This window comes from Amblyomma mixtum, chromosome 9 (assembly GCF_055824585.1).
Source record: "Amblyomma mixtum isolate Tamu chromosome 9, ASM5582458v1, whole genome shotgun sequence".
NCBI lineage: Eukaryota > Metazoa > Arthropoda > Arachnida > Ixodida > Ixodidae > Amblyomma > Amblyomma mixtum.
This window is the reverse complement of record NC_143020.1, coordinates 49,418,738-49,445,190: the sequence shown is the minus strand read 5'-3', so window position 1 is coordinate 49,445,190 and position 26,453 is coordinate 49,418,738. Positions and strand designations below refer to the sequence as shown.

At 46.5% G+C, this 26,453-nt stretch overlaps 1 protein-coding gene across 1 annotated transcript; it reads right to left on the bottom strand.

Annotated features, from left to right (window-relative positions):
* Window positions 1–171: 171 nt before the first annotated feature.
* Window positions 172–25,072, bottom strand: LOC149328938 (uncharacterized). Its single transcript, XM_089559978.1, has 5 exons — window positions 23,452–25,072; window positions 8,032–8,106; window positions 5,678–5,879; window positions 2,948–3,154; window positions 172–1,604 (listed from the first exon to the last, which is right to left on the bottom strand). Exons 1-5 carry the CDS (start codon window positions 23,558–23,560, stop codon window positions 1,460–1,462), a joined length of 738 nt encoding a protein of 245 aa, XP_089416104.1. The 5' UTR covers window positions 23,561–25,072; the 3' UTR covers window positions 172–1,459.
* Between the last annotated feature and the right edge of the window lie 1,381 nt (window positions 25,073–26,453).

Genomic DNA, 26,453 nt, shown 5'->3' with positions numbered 1-26,453 from the left:
GTTTTTATTTGCTACCGGCACTCAAGTTTAGCTGCTAACACACGTCATTTTGGGACTCCAGGGCCTTTCTTGTAAACCGTGAAGCTTACTGTACAATAATATCAATTGATGGTTGTAAGCGCCATTTCTATTGATGTTATCGACAAAAAAACAGTGAAACAGCAAGAGACATTAGGCTGAAAATTGCTGCCGCTTTATATAAACACCTCATATCCATGTACAAACCGCGAGCACACATTCACGCAAAATATTGCACGCATAAAAGTAAGACTGCATAAAAGTAAGACGCATAAAAATAAGTGCGACGACTGTTGCACTCCCGAAACCACACGACATAATGTAGGTTGCGTATGAGAATCAGTGAAGCTGAAATAAATGCGATGAATTATTTCATAAAAATCGTGCATATTGTGATGAAGTGAATAGCAGTGAGGAAAATATATATAATACTGTGAACAGAAGTCAGATCATGGATGCGGTGTGAGACTTTTTTAGTGAACGATTTTGTGAAGTGAACGATGGCTTGTTGATGAAATACTGCTGAAAGTCTGAGACACTTACAAATTCGTTTAATGTTGTACTTACGAATGTGAATGAAACACAAGGCTTTTATATGCAAGTATAAATATGACATTGATATAGCTTCAGCTCCAAACAACAATGATCGCAACAGCAATGTGCTCACACGAAGAAAATTATTTAGCTAACATAACACTAGACCTACAAAAGTCTTCAGAAGGACATCACTTTGCAACGGTGTACATAATACAGAATAAAAAAAAAACAATCCGTATGCGAAAAAATACATCAAGTACTTTTCCATAGCCAGTCCAGCGTATAGTAAGCTTAATGCCTTGCAATTGCATTATTAACTGCGAGTCAGCAGCCACTATATCAAAAGCGACTTCATTTTCGGCTATCTTCCGGCAAATGTGCTGATTCACTAGGGATAAAAAATGTTGAAAAGTGCAGACATCACATTTGTGTTTTCTTTGCGTTGCCTTTAGCTACAAAAAGCAGAGCATTTAACGACTTCTCCTCACCTTTCGCAGAACTTCGGTGGAGCTCAAGATCGGGCAGATGGACTAATTGGGTATGTTTTATGAGTCAGTGCCTTTAAAGGCAAGGCACGGTGTACCTTGCTATAAGCCTCGAGCAAGTGCCATTGTTGCTTTCTCTATACACGACCTGCCATTCAGTCAAATGCTTCACAGTTTTTCTTGACGAAAATGTCTTCCACTTATCAAACAGGTTCTCAGCATGCTAGTTAAAGGCGTCAGCGAGCGATGCGTGGCCTAAGCACTGCGAGTTTTGTCCACTTATCAAACAGGTTCTCAGCATGACAGTTAAAGGCGTCAGCGAGCGATGCATGACCAAGCACTGCGAGTTTTGTCCAAGCATCGTAGCATGTGACGCTGTTCTCTTGAGCTGCCGATTTCGCTTGCGCGTACGTCGCTGCCTAGTGGGCGCCCTTTGGAGTGACTTTGCAGACACAGTGATGGTTGACGGAGACATAGCCCCACTTCGCAGCTCTGTTTTCGCCCTCTAGAGGTCGGTAGTAGAGGTACATCCAGCCTTTGCGTTCGGTGCATTCGCTGTCATAACTGCAAGGAAGAAACAAAAAAAAAGAAAGTTGTACAGCGGCAAGCCCTTTCAGCAAAACCGGCTGACTTCAGATTGGGCACCTTATTTTATCTGAGGTTTCGAACAGTTTCAGCTACATTTCAGCTAAGATTACACTAGTGCTCAAATTAAGTCTAAGCCAGCTAAACCTTCTCCAGATAAAATGTTCACGGACTGATTGCTCCGTCTCCTTTCCGAGATTTATGTTTTTCTTCATTTTTTTCTCATTTACTCCCACCCTCTTCATTTCAGATCTATCCGTAGTTTCTTTTACTTCCTTCTCCCAATCCACTCCTATCCATGCCACACTCTTCTCTGCACTGGCGTCACGGTAATCATCTGGGTTGCAGACCGACGGATCAACAGACATTTCAGTTTTTAATGATTTGTCACAAACAGTATATATTACTTTTGCTAGTAACATTTGGGGATTCCGATGAAAATGCGCCATCTGCATTTGAGCGTAAAAAGCGAAAAATTTAATTCTACTAGGCTGCAAAAACAGCTCTAAGCCATGAATCATCCATTCCGTAGAGGCCAATAAAGCTGATCATGAGCCCCAAAAGTAACCAACCATCACTGACGAAGGTAACCAACCGCCACTGAGGAATTATGAACCAAAATGGACACGTATTTTCGATGAAGAGAGTTTGAAGAATCACTTAGTCGAGGTCTCAGTGGTGAAATGCTCTCAATTCAATACGCAGTTTGGTATGGCGGGCACTCTTTGATCACCTCAGTTCCGAACCTCCCATAACCTTGCACTTAATCCGACACTCTCACTGCGCTAAAATTTAGAAGATAACGTACCGTCGCTCCACTTGCGGCATTCAGACGAACTGCAGTAAGTTTTCCAAGAATATATACGGTGATGAAATGAAAGATGCACGGCGCCGCCAGCAGCTGGTTGCCAAGCTCACAGCCGGCGCCACAATCTGCTGGCCTACAGAAGTAGGCCACAGGTTCTGGCCTGATTTTAATTATGAGTTTTCTAAGGAAGAGCCCAATTCAATTCAAATTATATAGCATCTCTTTCATTAAAGGAAATGCAAGACAAGAACATAAAGCTGCTGCAGAAGCAGCTTGACAACAGTTCTTCACCTGTTTCTCGCAACGGATAGCTTAAGCCAAAAGAAAAAAGAAAAAAAACAGCTGTAATTAGAACTATTACACAGCGAAGGATACACCAAAGGAATAGTGTTGCAGAACGAATAGGTAGGATATGACAACTCGGAGGTTGCTCAATTACGTATCATGAAAGGAACGGCCAGCACAATGTTTTGCGTGTGTGAACACAGTATTGGACGGTGCCAGGATTACTCACAGCACAGAGATGGCGGTGCAGGGGTTCTGTGCGGTGGCGCAGCGGTACGAGAAGACGTACTGCTGTATCTCGTCCTGCACGATCTCCACCTCGTGGCCATCGTAGTCCTGCGTCCGGTTCAGCTGTTCCCACTGGGTGCTCGTCTGGCAGATCTCCTCAGATGGAAGCACCAGGGCCCCGTCACGCTTGTGCATCGCCAGTTTGCGCCTGCGTGACGTAGAGCACGGCGGGAAGATAGTCAAGCTTCAAGCAAGTTCCAGGCCCTTCAACGACGCAAACTGTGGTATCTCCCGCAGCACTTGGCGCCTAATCTTCTGGTGAAATATCAACTAGTACAACTGGGATGAAGCTATGATTGCCTGCTGGCTTTCCTTTGCGTTGCAGTGCAGCGCCCCACGGCATAAAAAAATTCAGGGGGCACTATGGCTCTCTAAAGTACTGCAAGGCGGAAGCCTTTCCTGGCGCACTGTTTGGCATTGACTGCGAGACTGTTTGTGCTGCACTAGTGCTTTATTTGACTAAACTCTTTGGCTATACACTACAAATACACACTTTGACTGCCGACTTTCCTTCTTTAGGACGACTCTCTCTCTGCTTCGATGAGTTCGGCTGTACCCATGGCTCTGTTCGCAGTAATGGGTATGTAATGTGGTCACCCACGGATGCCTTACTCCCCCTGTCGGAGCGGACGACAACTATTTTTTATTAGTTGTCGTCTGCTCCAAAACGGGCGTCAGACATCCGTACGTGACCTCATTACTGCGAATTCGCGCATTCTGACGTCATAACCATTTCGACCAACCCAAAAGCGTGACACCTCTGCTGACATCCTTCTGCTGACAACCTTCTGTCGACAAAGATGAGGCATTAAAGGCTTTCGCCTTAAAACGCCTGAAAGCGCCCTTCTCTAACCACCGCGGTGGCTCAGTGGCTAGAGCGCTCGGCTACTGAGCCGTCGTTCAAACCGGACCGCGGAGGCCGCGTTTCGATGGAGGCGGAACGCAAATGGCGCCCGTGTGCTGTGCGATGTCAGTGCACGTTAAAGATCCTCAGGTGGCCGAAATTATTCCGGAAACATCCACTACGACACCTCTTTCTTCCTTTCTTCTTTCACTCCCCCCTTTATTCCTTCCCTTACGACGCGGTTCGGGTGTCCACCGAGATATGTGAGATAGTTATTGCGTGACTTCCTTTCTACAAAATCATTTTTTTCGTTCTCTCTTTGTCTTCACTCATTACTGCTAGGCTGTCAAGAGACCACAGCGCACAGCAGAGTACAATTACCACGACTAATTGCAGACGGAAAAGTTTTAAACAAAGGGCCGGCGTACCCCATTATTCTTCATAATCGATGAAGCGTGAGGACTTCATTATCAGTGCTCTTTTAAAAGTGCACCCAATCCTGCAGCTGCATCCAACCCAGCTGCATCCAATTTTCATTCTTGCTAAAATTTGGTTCTCTGGCTGTTTCTTGGTATGTTTCTTGGTTTAGCCTCTGCAATCCGCGCGGAAGATTTGGCGTCAACGCTCGCATTTTGCTTGACAAATCGGCCGATTATGGCGACACCTGAATTCGGTTTTTTTTTCTCTTCTAGGTTACGAAATATCCAGTTTCGGGCAGTGGTCTCTTTGTCGTTGGAATGCCGTAGTGTGCCAATGCTCGCCAACTTCAATTACTCAGTGTTCCTTTCGAGGCTTTTCCGCGCCTCTAAAATCTCGTACGAAGTGAACGATTAACATAATTTATATTTTTTTCTAAGTTCTGCATCAGGTATCAACGCATTCCCTCTCTCTCTCTCCCTCTCTCTCTCTCTCTCTCTGTCTCGATAAAAGATGCTTTTTAAGGGTCCCTAAGAACCGAAATAAAAATTTTGTGAAGTGACCTGTTGCTGCCTTAAAACAGACCATTGGGGAGATCTTACAGGACATAAATTAGCGATTTTTTTGCAAAACGACGGCAATCTGCTGGACTAGATCTCTTCTGACTTGAACACTGCGTAGACACTGCAATTCAATGGCGCTATAGTACGCGACTAAATATTATCGTTATATATGCAAGAGCGCCCTCAGTCGCGTTCGTGTAATCTTCTCATGTGCAGGACTCTCCTCGCACGCGCAGATTGTGAGAACATATGGCTGAAAGCCCGAATCCTTCTTTGTCGTTGTTAAGCCAAACACTAGTATACAACTCATGCCTAAAGTATCTGGCGTAATCGTGCCCTTCTATTAACTCAAATAGCTTACAACTGATGGTGTACTGACATTTCTAGGTGGTAATTCCCCGCAACTACCTACCAGCTCAGTAATGAGCAGCTACATGATTTACTTGAAGGAATTGGTGAGCGCTATAAAAACACGGATGTGTTTTGTATGTATGTATGTATGTATGTATGTATGTGTGTGTGTGTGTGTGTGTGTGTGTGTGTGTGTGTGTGTGTGTGTGTGTGTGTGTGTGTGTGTGTGTGTGTGTGTGTGTGTGTGTGTGTGTGTGTGTGTGTGTGTGTGTGTGTGTGTGTGTGTGTGTGTGTGTGTGTGTGTGTGTTTTGTATGTAAGTATGTATTTCCAAATAGCCCCAGTAGTAGCTCTTTTCAGCAGCTACATGTATCCAAGCATCCCTTCATCTATACCTATTTGTTCCGCTCGTTAGTATCCTCACTGCCACTTCCGCGATGCCACATTGACCAGTGTGTAAGACCGGAGGCCTGCGCAGAATGCGACCAGGTGCTCACCTGGCAGCCAAGGCGTGACGCTCTTTCCTGTCGCTGTCCTTGGAGGTGGGTGGCTTTCCCTTTCCCACCCAGAGATGTCTCTGGCCCAGGGCGGGATGGTCGCGGATGTGTTCAGGAAGCTTGACCAGTTTCTCCTTCAGCATCTGCACCTGGTTCTTGTCCAGTATTGAAGACAGCTCGGACACGAGCTCGTCCGCGAACGCTGCGCCAGAGGCGAAATCCAGTGAATAAAAAATCAGTGGGGCCCTTTGTTTACCTAAAGTGCGGTGAGGCGAAAGCCTTCAGCACGGTGTTGCTGCTTGTGCCACTGATGTCTGGTCAAGATGTTGATTAAGTACACAATTTTTTGTGAATTTGAAATGCTGGAGACACTGGAGGGCGTTTGGTGGGCATCTGTTTGATTAGACGCCTTTCTGCGAACACTCTCCAGCCTCCATATGCGTTGGCAGGAAGTAACGTAGCCATTAGCACGCTTGGCTGCGGAACGGAAGGATGGTGGTTCGAATCCCGTCATACACGAAGATATTTTTTTTCTGGTCTGACTAGAAAAAGCGTGACACCTCAGCTGACAAGCTTCTGCTGACAACCTTCTGTAGACAGCGCTGAGGAATTAGAGGCTTTCGCCTTAAAACAAGTGCCCGTACCTGAGCCATGAAGCAATTTTTGCAACGCTTGCCAAAGTGGCACTGATGAACCATCAAACTGAGGTTCCTACCTTCTTGCGCTTTTGTGTAGACGCACAGCAAGAGCAGTCTATCTTTATCAGATTGTGTTACGTTTACAGAGGTTCACAGGCTATGTCATGTTCACGCCGTGTTTTCAAAGTAATGCAAATGCAACGTAAGCATAGAAGAGTAAACACCGTAGAGTCTCTTCGAGGCAAATCTTTCATAGCCACGGATTTCTGAATAGTGTGAAATACACTGCCCTCTGCTGCGCATGATGTCGCAACAGAAAACTATCGCGTTCACACTGCGGCCAATGATAATGTTATCGAAGTGGGCAGCTGAGTAGGGGCTCTTGAAAATGGGCGCTGTGTAGTCCCTTGGTCCAGGCAGCCCTCCCCGGTGAGGATCTTAACGGTCTATCATGGAGGGGTCGCGACGTAGTTGCCGCTCTTCGCACGAGGTGAGAGAAAAAGTGATTTTTTTTTTTTACAGTAATAACTGCCTACAATGTCGTTCTGCAGATAATGGGGCCCAAGTGGCAGCTTTGCGCGTAATTATTACTAGGACACTGTAATCTGTACGACGGTACTCGAAATCATCGTATCTATCCAGCTAATGACGGCGCATTCTAGAGAGTGCCGATCTCGGCCCTCTTAACTAAAGCTTGCCCGCTCCCGTTCATTAAGATAGAAGACCGGGTGCGTTAATTTACTCTTGCTGATGCATGATGGTAATATATTACATTATGTTGGTAATGTGCTAAAAATACACTTTCCTGTCTTTTTGCTCACTTTACCACAATAGTTCATGCCTTCATTGCTCTCACAGTACCCACAGTGGCCAGACATACCGCTGCATTGCCTATCACAGCAAAAGCCATTGCAGGCGGCAAGAATTAATTCCCCATAAAGCTATCACTGCAAAACTCAGTGACGGTACATTCCGCGATAACATAGCGCGTCTGATTAATAATAATCCTGCGATGTTGCGTCAACTACGATTGTGTAGCATGGGATTCAAATCTGCGGTATATATATACAGCAGTGTACGCTGTCGTAGAGAAGAGGGTACACTGTGCCTAACCTCAGTCACATCGTACATAGGGAGGGTAAAAATATGTAGCAATTTTTTCAGCGCACGTTGGCAGTTTACGTCAGGTGGTTTCAAATCATGAATTCTTTTTTTGTAGTTGGTATTCTCAGTCTCACATGCCAAAAATATCCAAATGATTCCCATGGGGAGCATTTAGGATGGCGATGGTTTTACGAACGGTCGGGCATAGTTTAAATGTTTTTAGGGACAGACAAGCCGCGGTAAAAGCAGCCCACAAAGTGAAAGTTAACACCAGCGGTGGTACAGCCTTTGTCAAAAGTTTGGAGCCCAGGGGGTTTGCTTCATAGCCACACTGTGTGATTCGTAATGCATCTCCAGTGCTCCAAATTTCCCGAAGACAAAGATGATTTCTGGTCCTGCCTCCTCCAATGGGTAGGGCTGCCACGAATGCTTCAGGAGTCCCACTGCAAGGCTTAGAAGAGAACCCCCTGGGCTCTAAACTTTTGACAAAGACTGTACCTTCAGTTGAAGACCACTCTTGCTTCTCTTACAGTACATGTATTATACAATGAAATCAAAGCGGCAAGGAGACAGTGCATACTGGCAGTCATGTTTTGTCGACAATGTTCTCACCTTTCACTATGAGCTTTATGCGTCCATCCTCAAAGCCTTTGCTCAGAACGTCTGTTTTAGATGGCGCCGCCGACGCTGCAAAGACAACAAAAGCGCGAGCGTCAAGACCATACTTCAAGCATAGCACACAGTTTGCACAACAGTCTTTTGAGGCTTTTTCTTTCATGGATAAAATGAGAATGACAAAGCGCCTCCTCACGGCCCCTCATCTGATATTTGGTATTCCTAGGCGTGAAACGCTTCCCAAAAATTTATTTGAAGTCTTCTAAGACCGGCGATTTGGTCCGGTAGGCCTTGTTGGTGCCATTTCCTCTGCAAACGTAAGGCAAAAACTATTGCAATGGAATCTTTCACGTTTGCTTTACGGTACTCTAGAATCTAATTAAACTATGCTATCATCTAAATAGTTCCATCGTCATTCTTTAATAGAGCGTCATGGGCACTTCAAATACTTGAACATCGGAGAAGAAGGCTTAGGTTAGAATTTATTTCTCTCTTATTACGTAACAAACTTGGTTTGGATCCCTCATCATACTTAACACTGGCACCAAACGGAAAAACTTGTCAACTACATCCCAGTTCTCTAACCCCTATATTCGCTAGAACAGACACAAGTTTTCGTTCTTTCTACGCGCAATAACAGACTGGAATCAGCTAATTAAACCAGTGTCCCATGAGTTTTAAACAATTATTGCTATATTGTGTTGTTCTCTGGAAGTGTTGCGTTTCTTGTGGTTTGATTGACTTGTTCGTTCACCCTGCTTGGACCTAGCGTCCGCAGTATTTTGTACATAAAACATTTTTAAAAAAGTAAAGAAATTTCTCTGCACCATATATCATACCCAACAATTCTGGAAAAAAGAATTTTTTAACCGGAACCAGCTCACGAACGCGACTTTTTTATATATATTATAAGATTTCAATGTACCAATCAATATATCTGAAGACCTCCCGTAGACAGGCATCCATTCTTTTGCTATTAATAGTACTGTTATCGGCAAAAGCGTTTCCAATTGCTTTTCTATCGCAGTCTTAACTTCTCGATGAGAGCAATGGAAACACAGTAGAAAAAAAAATTTTGCTACACATTGGAAGAATGGACCATTACTTTAAATAGTTCCATAGCAGTACCGCGCAGTATTCCAATATTTAAAATTTTTATCTGAGAAAGTTCGACATTTAAGGAAGGTTGGCCCAAGACTTTGCAGGCTTTACATGGTTATGAGGACCGACCGGGTCAAAAGTTCTGAGCACCACGTCACCTTTTATTAAACTGCACTGCCACGCCACTTTTCTGTGGTGCCTCCTGTCGACACAGGCGATGCGGTGGCTGGTTTTATTGGCACTCTGAACATAAGCAGGGTAAAATAGTAGCAACCGCACATCTAATTTTCGCGGCAAACGGTTAGTCCGTACGGATACGAGCTGTGGCTAATGTTTGTAATTAGTTGCTGATGTAGTAGTGGGCGGCCTTCTGAGTGTGCTAAAGTAGTGTGTTAATGACTGTGTTAATGTAGTGTCTCGCTAATTATTAACCCCCGACCTATTTTTATTCATTTAGGGCTCCGAGTGCGCAGGCATGACAATAGTCTCGTTTCTATCCATGGCTTTCCTTGTTTTGGAGAAAACTCTGAAAAACGTCGCAACCCCTTGCTGCGTTTGTGCGCGTCTTAGCCTCTTCGTCGTCTCCGCCTCTCTTTCCCGCAGTTCTTTTTTCCCACGTAACAATGCGTAGTGCACTCCATGTTTGCTCTCGACTGTTCAGTCGGGGACAAAAGTCTTTGGGCCAGGTGTACTACAAACGAAGCCGATAACTCTACTATTAGATGGCGGCTGTAGACCACACTTGCGGAGGTAAAAGTCAAACTTTTACCCTTTCATCTCCAGAAGAGTGGTCTCCATCTGGCAGTTTGCAAACAGAGCTATAGACTTCGGTTGTAGAATGCGCGGTCCAGAGACTTTTATGCCCGACTGCACGTGCCCTCTGCGAACAGAGTGTCAGCAGAGGCACTTTGCTTCGCGAACCTGCTTCTTCTAGGCGAGGCTTACTGCCGAACGTTTGGCAACCCTGCGCACGAGTACTGTCTTGCTCTTTCTTTAGCTCCAAGGGTGGGCCGTAAAAAGCTTGCCTCATACACTTGACAACAGCCTATTTTGATTGCGACAACAACGCTTGCTTTCATAACGACCGCCCAGCAGAGCCGCTGACTGATTTATGGCGAAATGTGACGTTAACAGCACTGGCTTAAAGCAGCCGCAAATGCGTAGAGGAAGCAGCAAAAAAAAAGAAAGTTCGAAGTTGAACCCGAAGTATAGTGCCGAAGCCAGAGGCTCCCCTGTCTTCTGGAGCCTTCTTTTCGCGAAGGTGACGATTGCAAACCTAAAACTGTCACTCGCCTCCACGGCAACCTTTTGTGTGAGATTATGGAGAGGCTTCCGCTGAAAGCTAAAGTAGTCCTCGTTTGTGCCAGTCTATTGAGAAGTTCTGGGAGTGGAAAAGGAACTGACCTTGAAGTTTCTTTGCCTTTCCTCGGCAACGGCAGTGGCTATTTGAAGAGAGATCGTCGTCTTAGTGTTGTTAAAAATACAATCAAAATACGCAGTGCCTTCTATTACATGGTGTTTTCACAGTTCTTTCAGCTTTTAAGGAGCCCTTTCCCGGCAAGCCGAAGCTGCTGTGTACTTTGTACAGGTGCAGCTAAGATGGTCATTAGGTATTATGAAATTGGAGCTTCAGTGCTTCAGGTGGCAGTTCAGTGACATCCTCAGCCAGGTTTTTCTTATTGCCGGCGTGTCCACTTAAACTTTGCAACATTGTCACGCTGAATAAGGCCTCAATTAAGAAGCTCATTTGGTATTCCTGGTCATGTTTTTGGATGGCTTTACTCTTCGAGTTTTGCGGGGGTTTCACACTCGACAAATTGTGCCGCAAGACTGGCAAGCTCCCGTTCAAGACACTTTTGATCGAAGCTATCATGCTTTTCTGCGTGCTAACAGTGGAGGAAATGCGGTATGTTAATGAGTAGCTCTAGGTATACTTGGTCGTTTTAGACATATTTTTCCAATAAGGGTAAAGATGTTGCTCTACAACGCGTTAGTACTAACTCATATCCAATACTACAGCTTGGTTTGGGTAACAACAGGGCGTAACAAATCTTCATAGATTGCATTTGCTGCAGAAAAAAGCTGTCCGGTCCATAGCAAATGTGCCATTCCCTTTCCCCACAATAAATATCTTTATGAAGTATGATATCCTTCTAATCATCGCGTTATACTTTTACAGGCTTCTATTATGCTATAAATACTCTTCACAACAACGTGATAATCCCTTCACTGTACTTGGACAAGTGAGAGAAAATAACAGCTGCCGTAACACTAGATACAAAGAAACTTGGATCACTCCAACACCAAGAACTTACTCTATGAACCAGTTCTTAAGTTACAACCTTCCCGTCTTCCTAAACAAACTAATTCATGACAATTTTGATATTACCAGAAATTCAAAACACAATATCCGTGACTACTGCCGAGACAATTTCAGTCTGTGAAAGAAGCAGACATGATTTTTTTTTGTCCAAAGCTTGGCACATCTATCCTGTATATTCTAGTTATGTATAACATTTGCTTTGAGTACATGTGTGTATTGCGATTTTCGTTTTGCATGTGTGTTCGCGCTTCGCGTAAATGTGGATCTGCATCGCATACCCATGGCATTACTAATTGATGTAAATGATGTGACCCTCGCCTTCCTTCTGTACTGCCACTGTCTCAAGGAGTTGGAACCTTCAGTCAAGCTGTTACCACAGCTTTTAGTCCCGGCTCCTCCTTTGTAAGAAAGGAAATAAACTTGAACTTGACTTGAACTTGACTTGAGTCATAACAGACATATTGCGTAATGAGCCGTTTACCCTGAAAGCGTATCCTTTCCCCCTTCACTAATGTTCGTCCTGAAAACAAACCAATGCCGCTAATATGGATCTGCCAGAACGCTGCTTGAAGTAACTGCCCCTTTTTTGTGCACAATTTTTAACCTCATGTAAAGAATAACTTCAGGACAATTTGTTTGCACATTCAGTGTTCGTTAAGTAATACAAAGTGGTATCGACGGAAGTACTGTAGCATCACCAGTTTCTTAAACTCCAAACAATGCACAAGCGTGTATGCATTTGCATGTATGTTCTTCAGCAGCGCACGCGCGCAAGGATTGAAACAACCGATGGCAGTCTAGCGGCTCTGAACGGCAAACTGCCAAATGAACGGGAACAGATGGGCGTTTGTTTTCCACCAACCATCCTGTCTAGGGCGTTTACATTTCCATCGGCCTTGTTAAGCGAGTGAAGCCACATTTAGCCGTACGCGCTTTTGAAATACTAGAAAGTAACTGCTTTGGATTTGGAATTAACAGAAACCAGTAACCATTTGACATAACTTCACCAACGAAAGTACGAGACACCAGGAGAACACAGGACAACGCTGGACTAACAACTGAGGTTTAATCGAGAAACGCCAACCTAGGTCACCAGAAGGCGCATGCGTATAAGACACACTTAAAAACAAACAAATACATAAGTGGCAAATCACCAAGCGATTTGATTGTGATTTGCCACTTATGTATTTGTTTGTTTCTTTTTAGTATGTCTGATACGCATGCGTCTTCTGGTGAACTAGGTTGGCCGTTTCTCGATTAAACTTCAGTTAGTCTAGCGTTGTCCTGTGTTCTGCTGGTGTCTCGTACTTTCGCTGGTGAAGTTATGTCAGATTTACACCAACTAGCCCACATGTGTACCTTGTTACAGTAACCATTAAATGATAGCCGGGCCTTAAAACAGGCTAGCTATGCTCAAGTTTAGTTTTTACAGCGTATACCTCCATGCGTAGCCACGTGCACCACTGGCAGGACTTAAGTTCAGCGAAATGGCCCCTTGATATAGCTGCGTCAACAATTTTCTTTGCAATATCACACGCTGGCGAATAGGCTATTTCGTATTTTTCATATATGCATATATTATTTTCTTCTTGATGTTTGCAAACGAAAAATATTATCAGCTTTTCTTCGTAGCTGTCCATGTTGAGCCTACAAACTAAAATCCCCTGAAAAGAGGACAACCTACAGCGGTAATATGATTGACTGCACTGCCACGCGCAGTTCTAGTTCTTCCTGCTCGAACGTTATTTGTCTCTGCTCTTGGCAAGGCTAGCCGAACAAAGATTTCATTCGTCCTTGAGTGAACTAGTTGCAAATTGACTCATTCTATTCGCGGGCTTTTTGAGATATGGTTGCTTAGATTTCAGTAACACCCGTCTCGAAGCATAAAAGCCATAGCGTGAAAAAGCACCTTGTCACAGTGGCCGACAGCTGGTGTATATATTTTCAAAAACCTACTTACGAGGACAGGCATTGTTTAATTCTGGAGCTTCCTTTCCTTATTTTATTTGTTTTTAAGCACAAAAAGAACTTGCATGAAAGACCTGCGTAGTACGACAAGGTACGACAAGTCTTGCTTATGGGATGGCTTTGCTATATCTCTAAATATGTTCTTGATGGGCGATCTCCGCATTCAGTGGACCAGCTTCATTCCTCTTTTTCTCCTCCCTTTCATTCGAGCGCTTTCTGCCCTGGCAAATGTTTTTGCCTCCTCAATCCCCCCGACCATTTAACCACATGCAAAGCAAACGCTGAACTAGTAGGTTAAAAAGACCTCATCATGAATTTGACGTGCTGAAACTTTCGGAAACTCGTCCACATGTTCTAGCCGAAGCCACATAACGAATGAGTGTTCGCAACACCGCCTTCACGGCACCTCACGATGCATTTACGCCACTGCCCGTTACATTTGCAGGACATCCCTTGGATATGCCAGCTTCGGCTAAAGAGACACGACTGAACTTCACGCAGCAGGTTACCCGGCGGATTGTTACTTGAGAATAGGACAAGTTCCATCTCGCGTGGTACATGGCTGCTGGAGTTCGTGCCGCTGCCACAGCACAAATGCGCTACTTTGTAGAAATTTTTCTAGATGGCTTTACTCAATCGCAGTGTGAACATTATTTGCCACTACTACTGCAACAAAGGTTACTTTCAGTCACCAGACCACCTTACGCAGCTCGCGTCGGGTCGGCAAAGATCTAACGAACCAACATTGACTCTGTGACGCAAATTACGGCGTGAGTAGTATACTCCTCATTCTACTCTCATTCTAGTATACTACTCATCCTAGTGAGTGGCGCTCGAGACAAGGACACAACCAACACGACAACACATGCCTCTTCTTTGTGTCCTTGTCTCGAGCGCTACAGTTTTTTCATCATGAGCAACCAACTCGCCCAAACATCCACTCTGATCTAGTGAATAGCTTACGGAGTGAGTAGTAAACTCCTCATTCAGCGATAACGGTGTGAGTGCGTTTGTGTGTGAAGCCTAGACTCCCCTGGCACCTCTTCCGGATCTAGGCAGATCCCGGCACCTTCCAGTGGGGGCACCTCTGGCCATCTCCTGCTTACGAGCGTTCATCCTTACTCCATTCAAACAACCCGCCTTTACCTTCCAGAATCCACCACCCACCTGAAGCACACACAGCAGCGGAACGTTAAAGTGACGGCTAAATCAAATTCAAAAACCCAGTGGGCAGGTGATCAATGAAAACGCGAAATGTACAACCAATACTGCTAATGCAGATGTCTAGAATCACCTTGCATGATCACCTGTCCATTTTTTTTCACATCACGGTTAAACCCGCCACAAACTACTGAACAAAGAAGAGACCGACTGGGCACTTTTCCACGCCAGTTACAAGCGCAACTGGCAGCAGGAGGCGTGCAGTCTCTCGCTTCGTAGAAGGAGCCCCCAGGGTTTAGCGACACCTCGCAGTGATTTGTGATGTGGTGCCACGCTCTTTGAACCGACCAGAGTTCGGTCTCCCGTCCGCTCGGCAGAGAGGGGGGACGGGGGTGTCTATTTTCGTCTACTGACGAGCGGCTCCTCACACGGCTCAACGGACCTACAACGACTCCTGTTCACTGCGTTCTTTTTCGCAACGCAGTTCTCGTTGAGTGAAGACGCGTCGTTCGGCCCCGCGTCTTTTCTTTGGCTCGGCTGCCAAGTCCGCCGACGAGGCGTAGAGACGATGGCTTTGCCCCCTTTACGCGTCTGCATCGAAGCTTAAAAGGTTTGTTACTTGTTGCTTGGCGCTGACTTGGCCAGCTCCGGGCGAGGCAGTGGTAGCGTGGCGTTTGAGAGCGACACTTTGGAGCACGTGACCCGCACCACGCACAGAGACGCGCTTCTGTCAACGGTCGCTCCTCGCTACCGCTAGACCGTTTGTTTGTTTTTCCATCGTCTGGTGCGACCAAGACGGCGGGCTTCGGAGCAAGTGTCCTTGGAAGTGTCGTCTGCTCGGTGTCTCCCCTCTCTCTGGCAAAGCGCTGAGTCCCGGAAAACTCGATCCCACCGAACCGCGGGTAGGTTTTGTTTTAGGAACCGAGATGTCACCTTTCTTGTTTTCCGAGAACCACGGGCCGGGAAACCCCGGGGCTCCTGGTGCCAAAAGTGTCATTTACGTGAGGTTAGCGTTGGCGAACAGGGCCGAGATCACTGTCGCGAGCAAAATTAGCAAGATGAAGCAATACTATCTTTGGACGGCACAGTTCAGTCTAGTATTGGCCTGATGGTGCAGGCAAAGCGCTGTTACCTATAAGCCAGAAAGCCGCTTAGCCACACCGTTCTCTGTATACCCGGCTTTCAGACGGTGAGAATTCTTGAACGTTTCAGTATTCTGCAATATCAATTATAACCACCGGTCTCTTGTCTCTATATATAATGACCTGGTGTATATCGAAGTACGAACGCTGCTCTAAGCACGTTTAGAGCGAAAAATGGTGTATTATTTCTGCGAACAAAAGCAAATTTGACTTTAAAGTGTGGCTTCATTTATGTTAGATCATGTCCACGCGTATGAGTGAGAGCGTTTTCATCATGCGTTGCTCTACAGTACATTCCAATCAAAGGAGAAGTTGATAAGCGGTAGAGCTGCTGCAGAGTCTTTATGAAGGCAACTGTACTAAGGAAAAATATCATGCTTGCCCTTTCAAAGTCCACATAAACATCTCTGCATCTTTCTTTCGGTAAGCTGCTATTAACTGGCTTTGGACACTCATTAGCCGATCCTACTAAAGCTGGTCACGACACTGGTATGAAGCAAAAGGCGAACCTATTCAACGCCTAGATTTCTACAGTGAGCGATATATATTACCATCGGCTCGGAGTGTTTTTGTTTCGGACGACACTAGCCTTGTGGATAGACAAAGCAAACAATGTTGCAAGCTCTCATAATGGTTATAGAATCATTTCAAATAAATCAATTTATTAGTGCAAGAAGTCTCAAAGGAAGTTCTCATGGCGGGCCCTATAGAATTTCGGAGCGACGTTTTTGATCGACGCAGATTAACACGAGCCATAAGCAGTCGTGTTGGCTACAGGTATAAAGAAATCGCCCGCCTTGAAAGCAATGCATTTCGGTCCAAGTCCTTAGAGACCTGCATTCGCCTGTTATGTACTCACGTGCGTAATGGAATTAAAAGCAGCTCTGAAGATTGTGGTTAGTAGAGTTTTTGCATGGCCGAAAGACCCCGCAACAGCGGTCGGCACAATGTGCCTCTTCTGCATTTTTTTTTTGCCTCTCTCCTTTTTTTTTCTTTAAAACTTGTTGTGTAAATCAAGCTTCTTATGGACACAGTACCACATTATCTGCACCATTCATTATTTAAATGAAAGTGAATATAAAATAACTGCGAGATAAAGATGGTATAGCAGAAATATAAGGGCCCGGTATATGGAAAGAAAAATGATAGGTGTAAAGTTGAGAGATCGGAAGCGAGCGGAGTGGGTAAGAGAACAAACGCGGGTTAATGGCATCCTAGTTGAAATCAAGAGGAAGTGGGCTTGGGCAGGGCATATAATGCGAAGGGGTCCTTAACGGTGCACTGAAGAGGAATCTGAACTCGTCTTTTTGCCGCGGGAACTCGATCTACACGTTCCCAGCATTCTTAGAAACTTCGAATTATTGCCCTGTGCAGCCGATTTCACTAATTTAAATCAGATTAACATCCGGATCCCGACCTTTTTTTGAATTCCCCTCAGACGGTGGGAGGAGTCTACCAACGCATGGAGTGCCTTTCATGCAATCGCGTGGCGGCGTTGCTTTCGCTTTTATTTCGTTTTTTTTTATGTTTCCGCGAATAAATAGATCCAGAGACCACATAGCTGCAAATTAGGCACACGGAAATAAAAATACGCGTGCACTCGTTGTTTTCGCCGATCACTACGTATCACTCCGCCGATGGCAGAGCAACAAGCCGCCACGGGACTGGTGGAAAGGTTGGTTGACGCCTCCCACCGTCTGCGGGGAATCAAAAAAAAAAAAAGGCGGGAGCCGGGACGTTTCATTGGATTTAAATTAGAGAAATGGGCCGCACACGGCAATAATTCGGAGTTTCGAAGAACGCTCGGAACGTGTAGATCGAGTTTCCGCGGTAAAAATACGAGTTTAGATTCCTCGTCAGTGCACCTTTAAGGGTAACTGAGTGGATGAGCGGAAGGGTAGCCGCCGCGGTGGCTCAGTGGTTATGGTGCTCGGCTGCTGATCCAAAAGACGCGGGTTCGACCCCGGCCGCGGCAGCTAGAATTTCTTTGGAGGAGAAATTCTAGAGACCCGTGTACTGTGCGATGTCAGGGCACGTTAAAGAACCCTAGGTGGTCGAAATTTCCGGAGCCCTCCACTACGGCGTCCCTCATAGTCTGAGTCGCTTTGGGACGTTAAACCCCATAAACCATAAACCATGAGTGGATTCCAAGAGAAGGCAAGCGTAGTAGGAGGCGGAATGTTAGGTGGGCGGATGAGATTAAGAAATTTGTGAGAATACGGTGGCCGCAACTGGCGAAGGACATGGTTAATTGGATAGACATGGATAGTGGGCGTAGTCAGGCTGATGACGATGATGATTATGTGGTAGTTACCTTCTGAAAAGTAGCACATGTTATGGCTTCTTTGCCTGCTTGCTCCTGCCACAGCGTGCTTCGAAAACTACAGCACAACTGTAAAAACAGCTTTCAAGTCACGATTACAGTGTTAACCTATCCTACCAGGTCTACTTTTCTGGAAATGTACAGTCCTGCTTGTTAAGACCGAGAACGCGATGGCGAGAGCGTTCTGGCACCTTGCGCTTTATGCGATTTGAATGCGGCGTTTTACACAATAACAAGAATCGGTGAGTACTGAAGAGATTCACACTGTTTAAAAAAAAAGACAGATGCAGAATAGCCGGCTCATTCTCACTTTTGAGTGTTTTTGAGGTTCTCAGTCATGAGTTAACTCGGAGCCGTGCGCGCGCTATATACTATTTATCAAACTCTGTCGCCATCGAGGTGTTTTAAAATCTCATATCAAGCGCTTCCGGAGCTTCCGTAGCCACCCGTGTCTTCCCATTTGTTCAGAGTTCGTTCGCAAGTTTAACTTAAAAGAGCTACAAAACAGGTTATTCAAGGCACCTGACATCGCTTGTCTCTTGTCCCGGTGTTTTGCGCTGTTCCGTCAAAAATGAATAACCAACATGCCCAAGCTGCTGTCCTGACCTGACATCAGCTGAGTTGTTTTGATAAGCTATAGCAGGATTCGCGCGCTTTTTTCAGCAGACCGTGGTCGCGATTTATACGCTGCTGTTTTTTTGTAGCCGGGCTCCTCTTATATCTCCAAAGCAGGGTACATTTCTCAGAACAATGATTTCTCAGATATTTTGTTTCTCAGCATGACAAAATTCCTAGCATAAAAAAATTCCTCATCGTAGAGCGTCCGCAGGTATCACTCGAAGTTCCTCGAAATCTCTATCTAGTTTTGCTCTGCTCCGTTCTAGAATGTGGACCCAATGCCTGTTGAAGCTTCTCGAGTCGTAGCTCTCAACCTGACATTAAGTCGACAGCTGGTTGAGGGTCTTCTATACGACCATGTCAAGCGGCTGTTAGGCATAACGTCCTACAAAAAATTCAATCTCCAAGGTCGCCAAAGCTAGGTTTCAATCGACTACAGTACAAACTGTCAACCGGCTCGACTGACTCGACCACTCGGCCACCGCCGCTGGGCTCGAAGGAGTTTTAAAAGGTACCTCCATGCACTTCGTGAAGGGACCACAATGAGTGCGGCTACGCGCACCTCGCTGCTGAAAACAGCCAAAGCCGTCGCTTAAAAGAGTGTGTCCATTATTTCGGGGTACGATACTCGCTCTGTGCGACACTCAGTCACAGAGAGCGGAACGGCTTTGATCATTATCATCGTCATCCGCCACCATGCATGTCTCATACGATTATCCTGCACGTCCACATGCTTGGCTGCGGCACTGTTTGATAGGGTTTGATAGGGTTTGATGGAAGCCGATGCACAGAACCGCTTCATTGATCAGCAACAGCAACTTCATGCGGCCGCACGTGAACTCAAGAAGGAAGCCGAACACGTCGCTAACAGCAAGGAATAAAATCGGACCAAGACCGTGCCAAACACGCCTGCAACGTTCGAGACCGATTCAAATATCGCGGCAAGCACCATCCATGACCCGTCCTAGAGTGGGCCATGGAGCTCCTGCAAAGTAACACATGTGATCACCTACTTTCAGATATGAGATACAACGCAAATGTTTTGTGGTCAGTTGTGGGAATTCCCGCACCCGACACTCCATTATACAAGGGCTCTACGGAACGATTCAAAGGAATGTCACCTCCAAGTAATGAGGCTTCCTTGAAGTTATGAGGGTTGTTTTCTTCCCCAATAGTGCAGAGAAAAAAAATTGACAACGCTTACACCATGCTCCACTTGCTCTCACAAAGCTCAGGAAATTCTAGCGTAAAAGTTGCCTGTTCCTTTTTATAATCTGCCTTTTTTCGTACCTTCATTAGTGCCTCCCTTCCCAGTGCAGTCCAGGTGTCCGTCCAATCACCGTAAGAGCGGTACCGCACTTTTTCTTACGTAGAACCCCCACGTAAAACCCTTACGTAGAACCCTTACGTAGAACCCTCCGTAGAACCCTACGTAGAACCCCTATGTAGAACCCTTACGTAGAACCCTACCTAGCTACGTAGAACGCCCATTCATCTGCGAAGAGCGTCCGAAAAGCGTTTCGAAGCGTTTGGCATTATCTTACGACCGTGCGTCCTACCCAGTGACAACAAAAGTTAGACGATGCGTCAGGCACGCGGTGCAAACTTGATCGCAAGGAAAAGCTACCGTTGGCGATCACGGATGGGTGCGCGCCTCAGTCGAAGACATGACAACGGTAGCACGAGGGACGTGTCGTCGGCAGGGGGGGTGATCGAGGGATCGCGGACAAATTTTCTCGTGCGTGTCGGGGGATGTCGCAGATATAGCAATCCCTGCAAAACTGACAATGTTCGCGCTCCTTATAAGTACAGGGTCGGTCAAAAGTTCCCAGGACACAGGGACTGCTTTCAAGCGGCGTATACTGCCACTTACGATAGCATCAAAAACATCAAGGTTCTCAGAGATGAGAATGGTACTTCTGCTATCCTCTACAGAGATTTTTGGCTCCAGGGGTGTCGTAGCTGCCCATCTATAGCGCTCTAAAGCAGACCCTGTGGCCTGGAAACTTTTGACCGACCCTGTACATCGTGAAATTCAGCGACAGCTGGCGCCAACTTCGTCATTTCTTTTACTACCGTATTCTAGTCGGCGAAGAGGGGCAGAACCCTGAATCTGCGAACAACCACAAAATCCGTCGCGGTGACGGGAAATTCGAACTGACAGTGGAACCGAAGGAGCGCGTCGGGCTGCACTGAACAAGACGGCACGATCCGCTGCGATCGAGTTCCTCCTGATCCGCAGGCGGTACTTAGGATTCGAATCCAGATCACAGACTGAAGCATGTTTTTTCGGTTCGCGAAGCAAGAAAACAAGCTCCGGGTCACCGGCTGGAATGTGCAAGTCATCTCTGGCCCCCTCACCCCCTTCGCTAGTCCTTTCCTTCACTGTAAGGCCGCTTCCCACCCACTGTGCGCTCGCTACCTATGAAATGTGTGGCCACAAACTTGCGGATGTTATCGACCAGCGCATTACAGTGGCATGTCCCAAGCGTGGACTCCATGGGTTCAAACCGTCCTACGCTTGCGCGGACTCTGGTACGTGTTATTGCGTTTAGCCAATTTTGCTAGCGCTGGCTCTGCGCCGTTCTGTTTCTTGCCACCTTATTCTGCCTGCTTCGTCATAAGGGCAATGCGTGTCGTGTGGGCCCAATCGCTTCCAAACTTCGTACAAACCTCAAATCGCTGTACTTCTTTAGTGGTATAGTCAACTAGGTCTGAATTGTTTAATACTGAAGCCCTCTTATGCTGCATCGACTACAAACTGCTTGTACTTCATGAGGTTGGCATAGGAGTAGGCAGCAAAGACGATTGGCGAAGTACAGTCTAAACCCACGACGAAGGATGTGACGAATTTCTGGATGCTTTTTCAAGAGGTGTCTCGAGGCATCTTACGACCACGCACACCAGCACACCACTCCGCACGTCTTCCTGGCTTTACCTTCGTCATCTTTGACATGCGTACGTGCTCAACGGAGTGCACTGGCTGCGCGTACGGAGTGGTCACGTGATAATGGGTAAACGCGTTCCCATGTTAAAGGTGACGAAGGTAAAGTGAGGCAGGTGTGCTGTCACAACTGGTGGCCCTGCTCTCCCCCCTTTACAATGCGGACAGCGGCCACGCACTCCTGAAGACCATCGTATCAAGAGCTATCGCTGTAAATCTAAATATTAATGAAACACCCAATCCCGCAAGCGCTATATATCTCCCACACCAGGTTCGTGTATACCGCGACAAGCCGCGTACCCTTGAACAGAAAACGCAACATTTCGTTTTTTTAGGTTAACAAAGAACACTCTGCGCAGGTTTCTGAAATTTTCGGGGTTTTTGGAGTCTATTGCTTCTTGAGGACCACATTAAACATCTGTCTTGCAAGCGTTAATTGATTGATTGATTGATTGATTGATTGATTGATTGATTGATTGATTGATTGATTGATTGATTGATTGATTGATTGATTGATTGATTGATTGATTGATTGATTGATTGATTGATTGATTGATTGATTGATTGATTGATTGATTGATTGATTGATTTCAGGCCGAGATGATTTGTAATATCATGGATAAAGTAATGCACGTTAGTCGCCGCTTTGAAACCCCTTCATATTGTAGCACTGCGGACACCAGCTCAGAAACACCGGGTACATTCATCACTTAAGTGAAAATATAGCAGTGTGTTCAGTACTATAAAACACTGCGTAGGAAAGCATGGTCAAAGCTTTCCATTGCTCAATTCTCGGAGATCGTGATTTCACCGAGAGAAAAAATACACCTAAAGTGAACCGTTTCTACGAGCGCCGAAGCATTCATGGTTTTCTGAAGCAAAATTAATAAAAAATGCTGGAACCCAAGCAGCAGAGGTAAACGGCACAATATTGCAAATGAATGCTTTTACGCCGGCCCTTTGTAGGAACGGCATTCGCCAATACATTTCCAATATTGAGCCGATTAGCTGTGCTGGTCGGTAAAAAGCATAGAACGTTCTAACAACATCCCTTTTCATGATCTAAGACACAAGAATTAAGTTTATCAGTCAGAGACCAAATATCAAATCCTTCAGAACTGGGCGCAATTGTCTAGAAGTTAATGCTTTTACCTAATTAACCATTCAAAAATTATTTTGAATACACCGTTATAAAGTCAGAATATCACTTCTGTTACGTGACTGTCGTTTGCGCATGGCTTCCTTGCAAACGACGAAAACAATGTTGCAGCTAGGGAGTACGCTTACTGCCGAAGACAGACAGCTAAGTGTGCTACAATGCATCAGCTTAAAATGGCGCTGAATATTTACTTCATACTAACCTTCCTTTGAGGCAAAGTTTGAGACAAATGATAAGGTGCTATTCTGGAAAAATTATTGCAAAATAGTACAAGAAAACAATCACTGAAGACTGACCCGGAGTCGTCTTTCACTTGCACCGCAAACGTGGTAAATACTACAGACAGCATCGATGTCTCTCTACCCCAGACAAAGCTCGTAGCCAGTCCTGTTCTGAGGCTGAAGAACTGTAGTTTGCTCCAGTAGGTATCAGCTACCAGTTGAGCGTACAGTGGAACTAAATGAGATGTCGGAAACGGGGACAATTTCATGCGTTGTTATCTGAACACGTTATTCTATTATTCGCCCATCTTCATCTGAATGCTCTGATTACTGCTTGTTACGGGGCTACGCTCACGTTTCGCGCGGTCTCTCTGGTCTGTAGCCCATGTCAAAGCTTCGTAATTCCTCCCAGATAAGAAAATAAAAAGGGAAAGTTACTACGAGAACTCAATCTCACCTTGTGCAAGCATCGATGCCACATATCCAACGATCAGCAGCACGGCGCCGGTCGACAATCGGCGACCCATGCCGGCGTCGGTAGCCGGGTTGCCGTCAGGTTGCTTCATTCGAAGACGATCACGAAACTACAGGCAGTCCTTGAGCTACGGCGGAGGTAGCGGCAAAGAATCAAGTCTCTCCTGCGGCGACAGAAAAACTCACGTGCGCACACAAACGCACGTCGTCTCACTCGGCGCACAACACGCGGTCTGAGTCCTGGGCGGTAGACGGCGGGAAAGTGCACCCCGTGTCCCGGGTCCCCTTACCCTCCACCGGGGAAAGCGTTCGTGTCTCGTCCGACGCACGAACACCCGAGGCTCGCAGCCAAAACAAACGCCGGTTCCTCGCCACCCGTCTCGACAACACCCAACACACGCGCACACCACGCTACCCGCTAAAGCAACACTAAAGGTGCTCGGCGGCCGGAGGTGTCTTCGAATGGGGAGTCCTAAGAGTAGAAGAAGTCTTCCAACTGCGTCGTCGTTAACAACGCCGCTGATGCGTCGGTGCTGGAAGAAGCGGGCAGACTGCTGCTGCTGCTGCGCCGATTCGGGTGCTGCTACGTCGCTGCTCGCGTTTGGGCGCTCCTCACCCGGTGGGCCGGTTTGTTTGTTGATGCAGCGGCGGCTGCAGGGGCTCTTGAACGCGGTTTGCCTCTCGGGGCATGGCGGCTGTGACAGCCGGGGAAGAGGCGGCGACCAGCGGGAGCGGCGCGATGCTCGATACAAGTCTTCGAGAATACTCTACAACGGCACACACGTTCGCGCGTACGCGATGATGGCGTCATTTTCTTTTTTTCCGTGACGTCTCCAATGACGTCAGTCTTCGGCCACTTCCATCTCCTGTCTTTTCGCGCGGATGTCTGTATCTACTGAGATGGTCGGTTAAAAAGGAAGTGTTGTAAGAGCTCAACGGACGCGACCTAGTAGGCCTCTAGCTCACGCGTTCCGGGAAATTCAAACGCAATCGCAGGAGCAGTTCTTGTAGGATCAGTGCGAAAGCTAAAGAATGTCTCCCTCTGCGGAGTTCAGAGTCCTCGTATCCCGCTGTTAATCACACTGCAAGCCAGCAAGCACTGACCAGGAAGTTATGCAGAACATGCATTCCGGCAGTTCACAGCAAAGGGCCTCTATTTTTGTGTTCTATAACCCTCGTAAACGCTAGAATTGGCAGCTCTTGTCTCCTCCGGAGATACTCCTGGCTCTTCTTAAAACGTGCTGTGGAGAACGGAACTATAGTGAAGGGAACTATTGCAGTCATTCTGAGAGCCTTGTGACGTACGCATGTCGCAAGATGTCTGCTGCTTGGACTGATAGCTGTCCTTTTAGCAGAACAAAAGGCAGATGCAGGAAGTAACCCCAGCGTGTAGAAGAATGGGAGCTCATGAGACTGCCTCTTTCATCAGGTGTCGCGAACAGCGCTGAAGACTGCCTGCAACCTGCGATTCACGGGAGCAGGAACAAGCCCGCGGACACGCTCGATCTCTTGCCTGTCTCAACGGACCCCAGAACCGCCGGCCTATCTGCGGCTTGAATGGACGAGGAACTGAGACTCGTGCGGGGGGTTTTATAGCTGCCGTCGACGAAGAAGCACGCGAGCGCAGCGAGGGTCAAGAGGACAGGATGGTGAGAGAAGAACTCGAGTAGGTGCTCCACGTGCTTTTTCTATCAGCTCCCATCGCCTCTTCCCCTTCAGAAAAAAAGAGAGAGGGTGGGGGGACTCGCCCCAGGCACTCGTCGCTCAGGGATGTCCGTAGCTGAAAGAAAGTGTTGACAGATCGCCGCGGAATGTGCGAGAAGTGTTGGCGTCGGAGATAAGGGGACGAAGATATGGCTAGGAGGGAACCGGTGAAAACCAGCGCGCGGAACGCTCCGCCGGACCTCTGACGAGAACTGGGCCCCGGCAGTGCAGCCACACTCTTTCCTTGCAACAGGAGGCCCTCGGACGGCACTCTTTACGAGACTAGCACTGAGTGCAGGCAACATTCTACTCTCCATCCTTCTCGTCCACTCTCGTATCGAGTTTCTACGTCATCGTGCCGTACAACTGTGTCACGTAGACAGGTCGCGACTCTCCCAAAGGTCGCTCCAGTTCCGAGTCGGCCGACGTGACAGTTGCATCGCTCGAGTATCTACGCTGGAGGGCTCATACTGCAGTACCTGAAAAAAAAAAAAATCTGTACCGCTTGCGCTGTGTATTAAGCCTTCACATTAAGACGTAGTGCACAAGAGCTCAAAGGCAGTCAACCAACATAATGGGTTACAATGTTAATAGGTTGTTTCATCTGTAAACTAGAAGCTTTTAATCACTGTGTACGCATTATCTTCTGAAGGCAGTACTAATGGCTTAAATGGTGATGTACTCATCGGGATATAGATGCTGGAGAGAATGAATGAATGAGTGCCAAGGAACATTCTGTGTGCTAGGGTCATGTCTCTTCCGTGCCGTTGAACAAAACAATACAAATATTGGGCGTTAAAGGTCATTGGATGAAAAATGACTAAAACTGAAAAATATTACACCCAACTATATCACGGATGAGTGCTTAAGCCTGTACAGTTGATTACATCAAACATAGCCCCGAACGTAAGTCGGGTGACCAGAGATCCTGCAAGGAGGTCGCGCACAGTCATGCTGTACAGGAATAAGACATACGTAAGACATGCTTTCAAAGAACCTAAGGGAACGACAGATAGGCGTTCCAATGTCACAGTCGTTCCACACAGTGCACACAAGAGATCATTCACCTCGCAAATTTTCGAAGGATTGCGCTTGTTAGCGGACAAAAAGACGCAAGCGTTCAGCTGAGGTGTGTTCTCTCCAAACACCTCGAAAACCCATGCATTGTGCATGAGTGGATCCCTGTGTCATTCATTCGTCTTTGTGTGAATGTTCTCTTTTCTTTTTTATGTACTGCCTTTGTTTGAATTTACAGCCTTTGTTTAAACCATTCAATGTTCA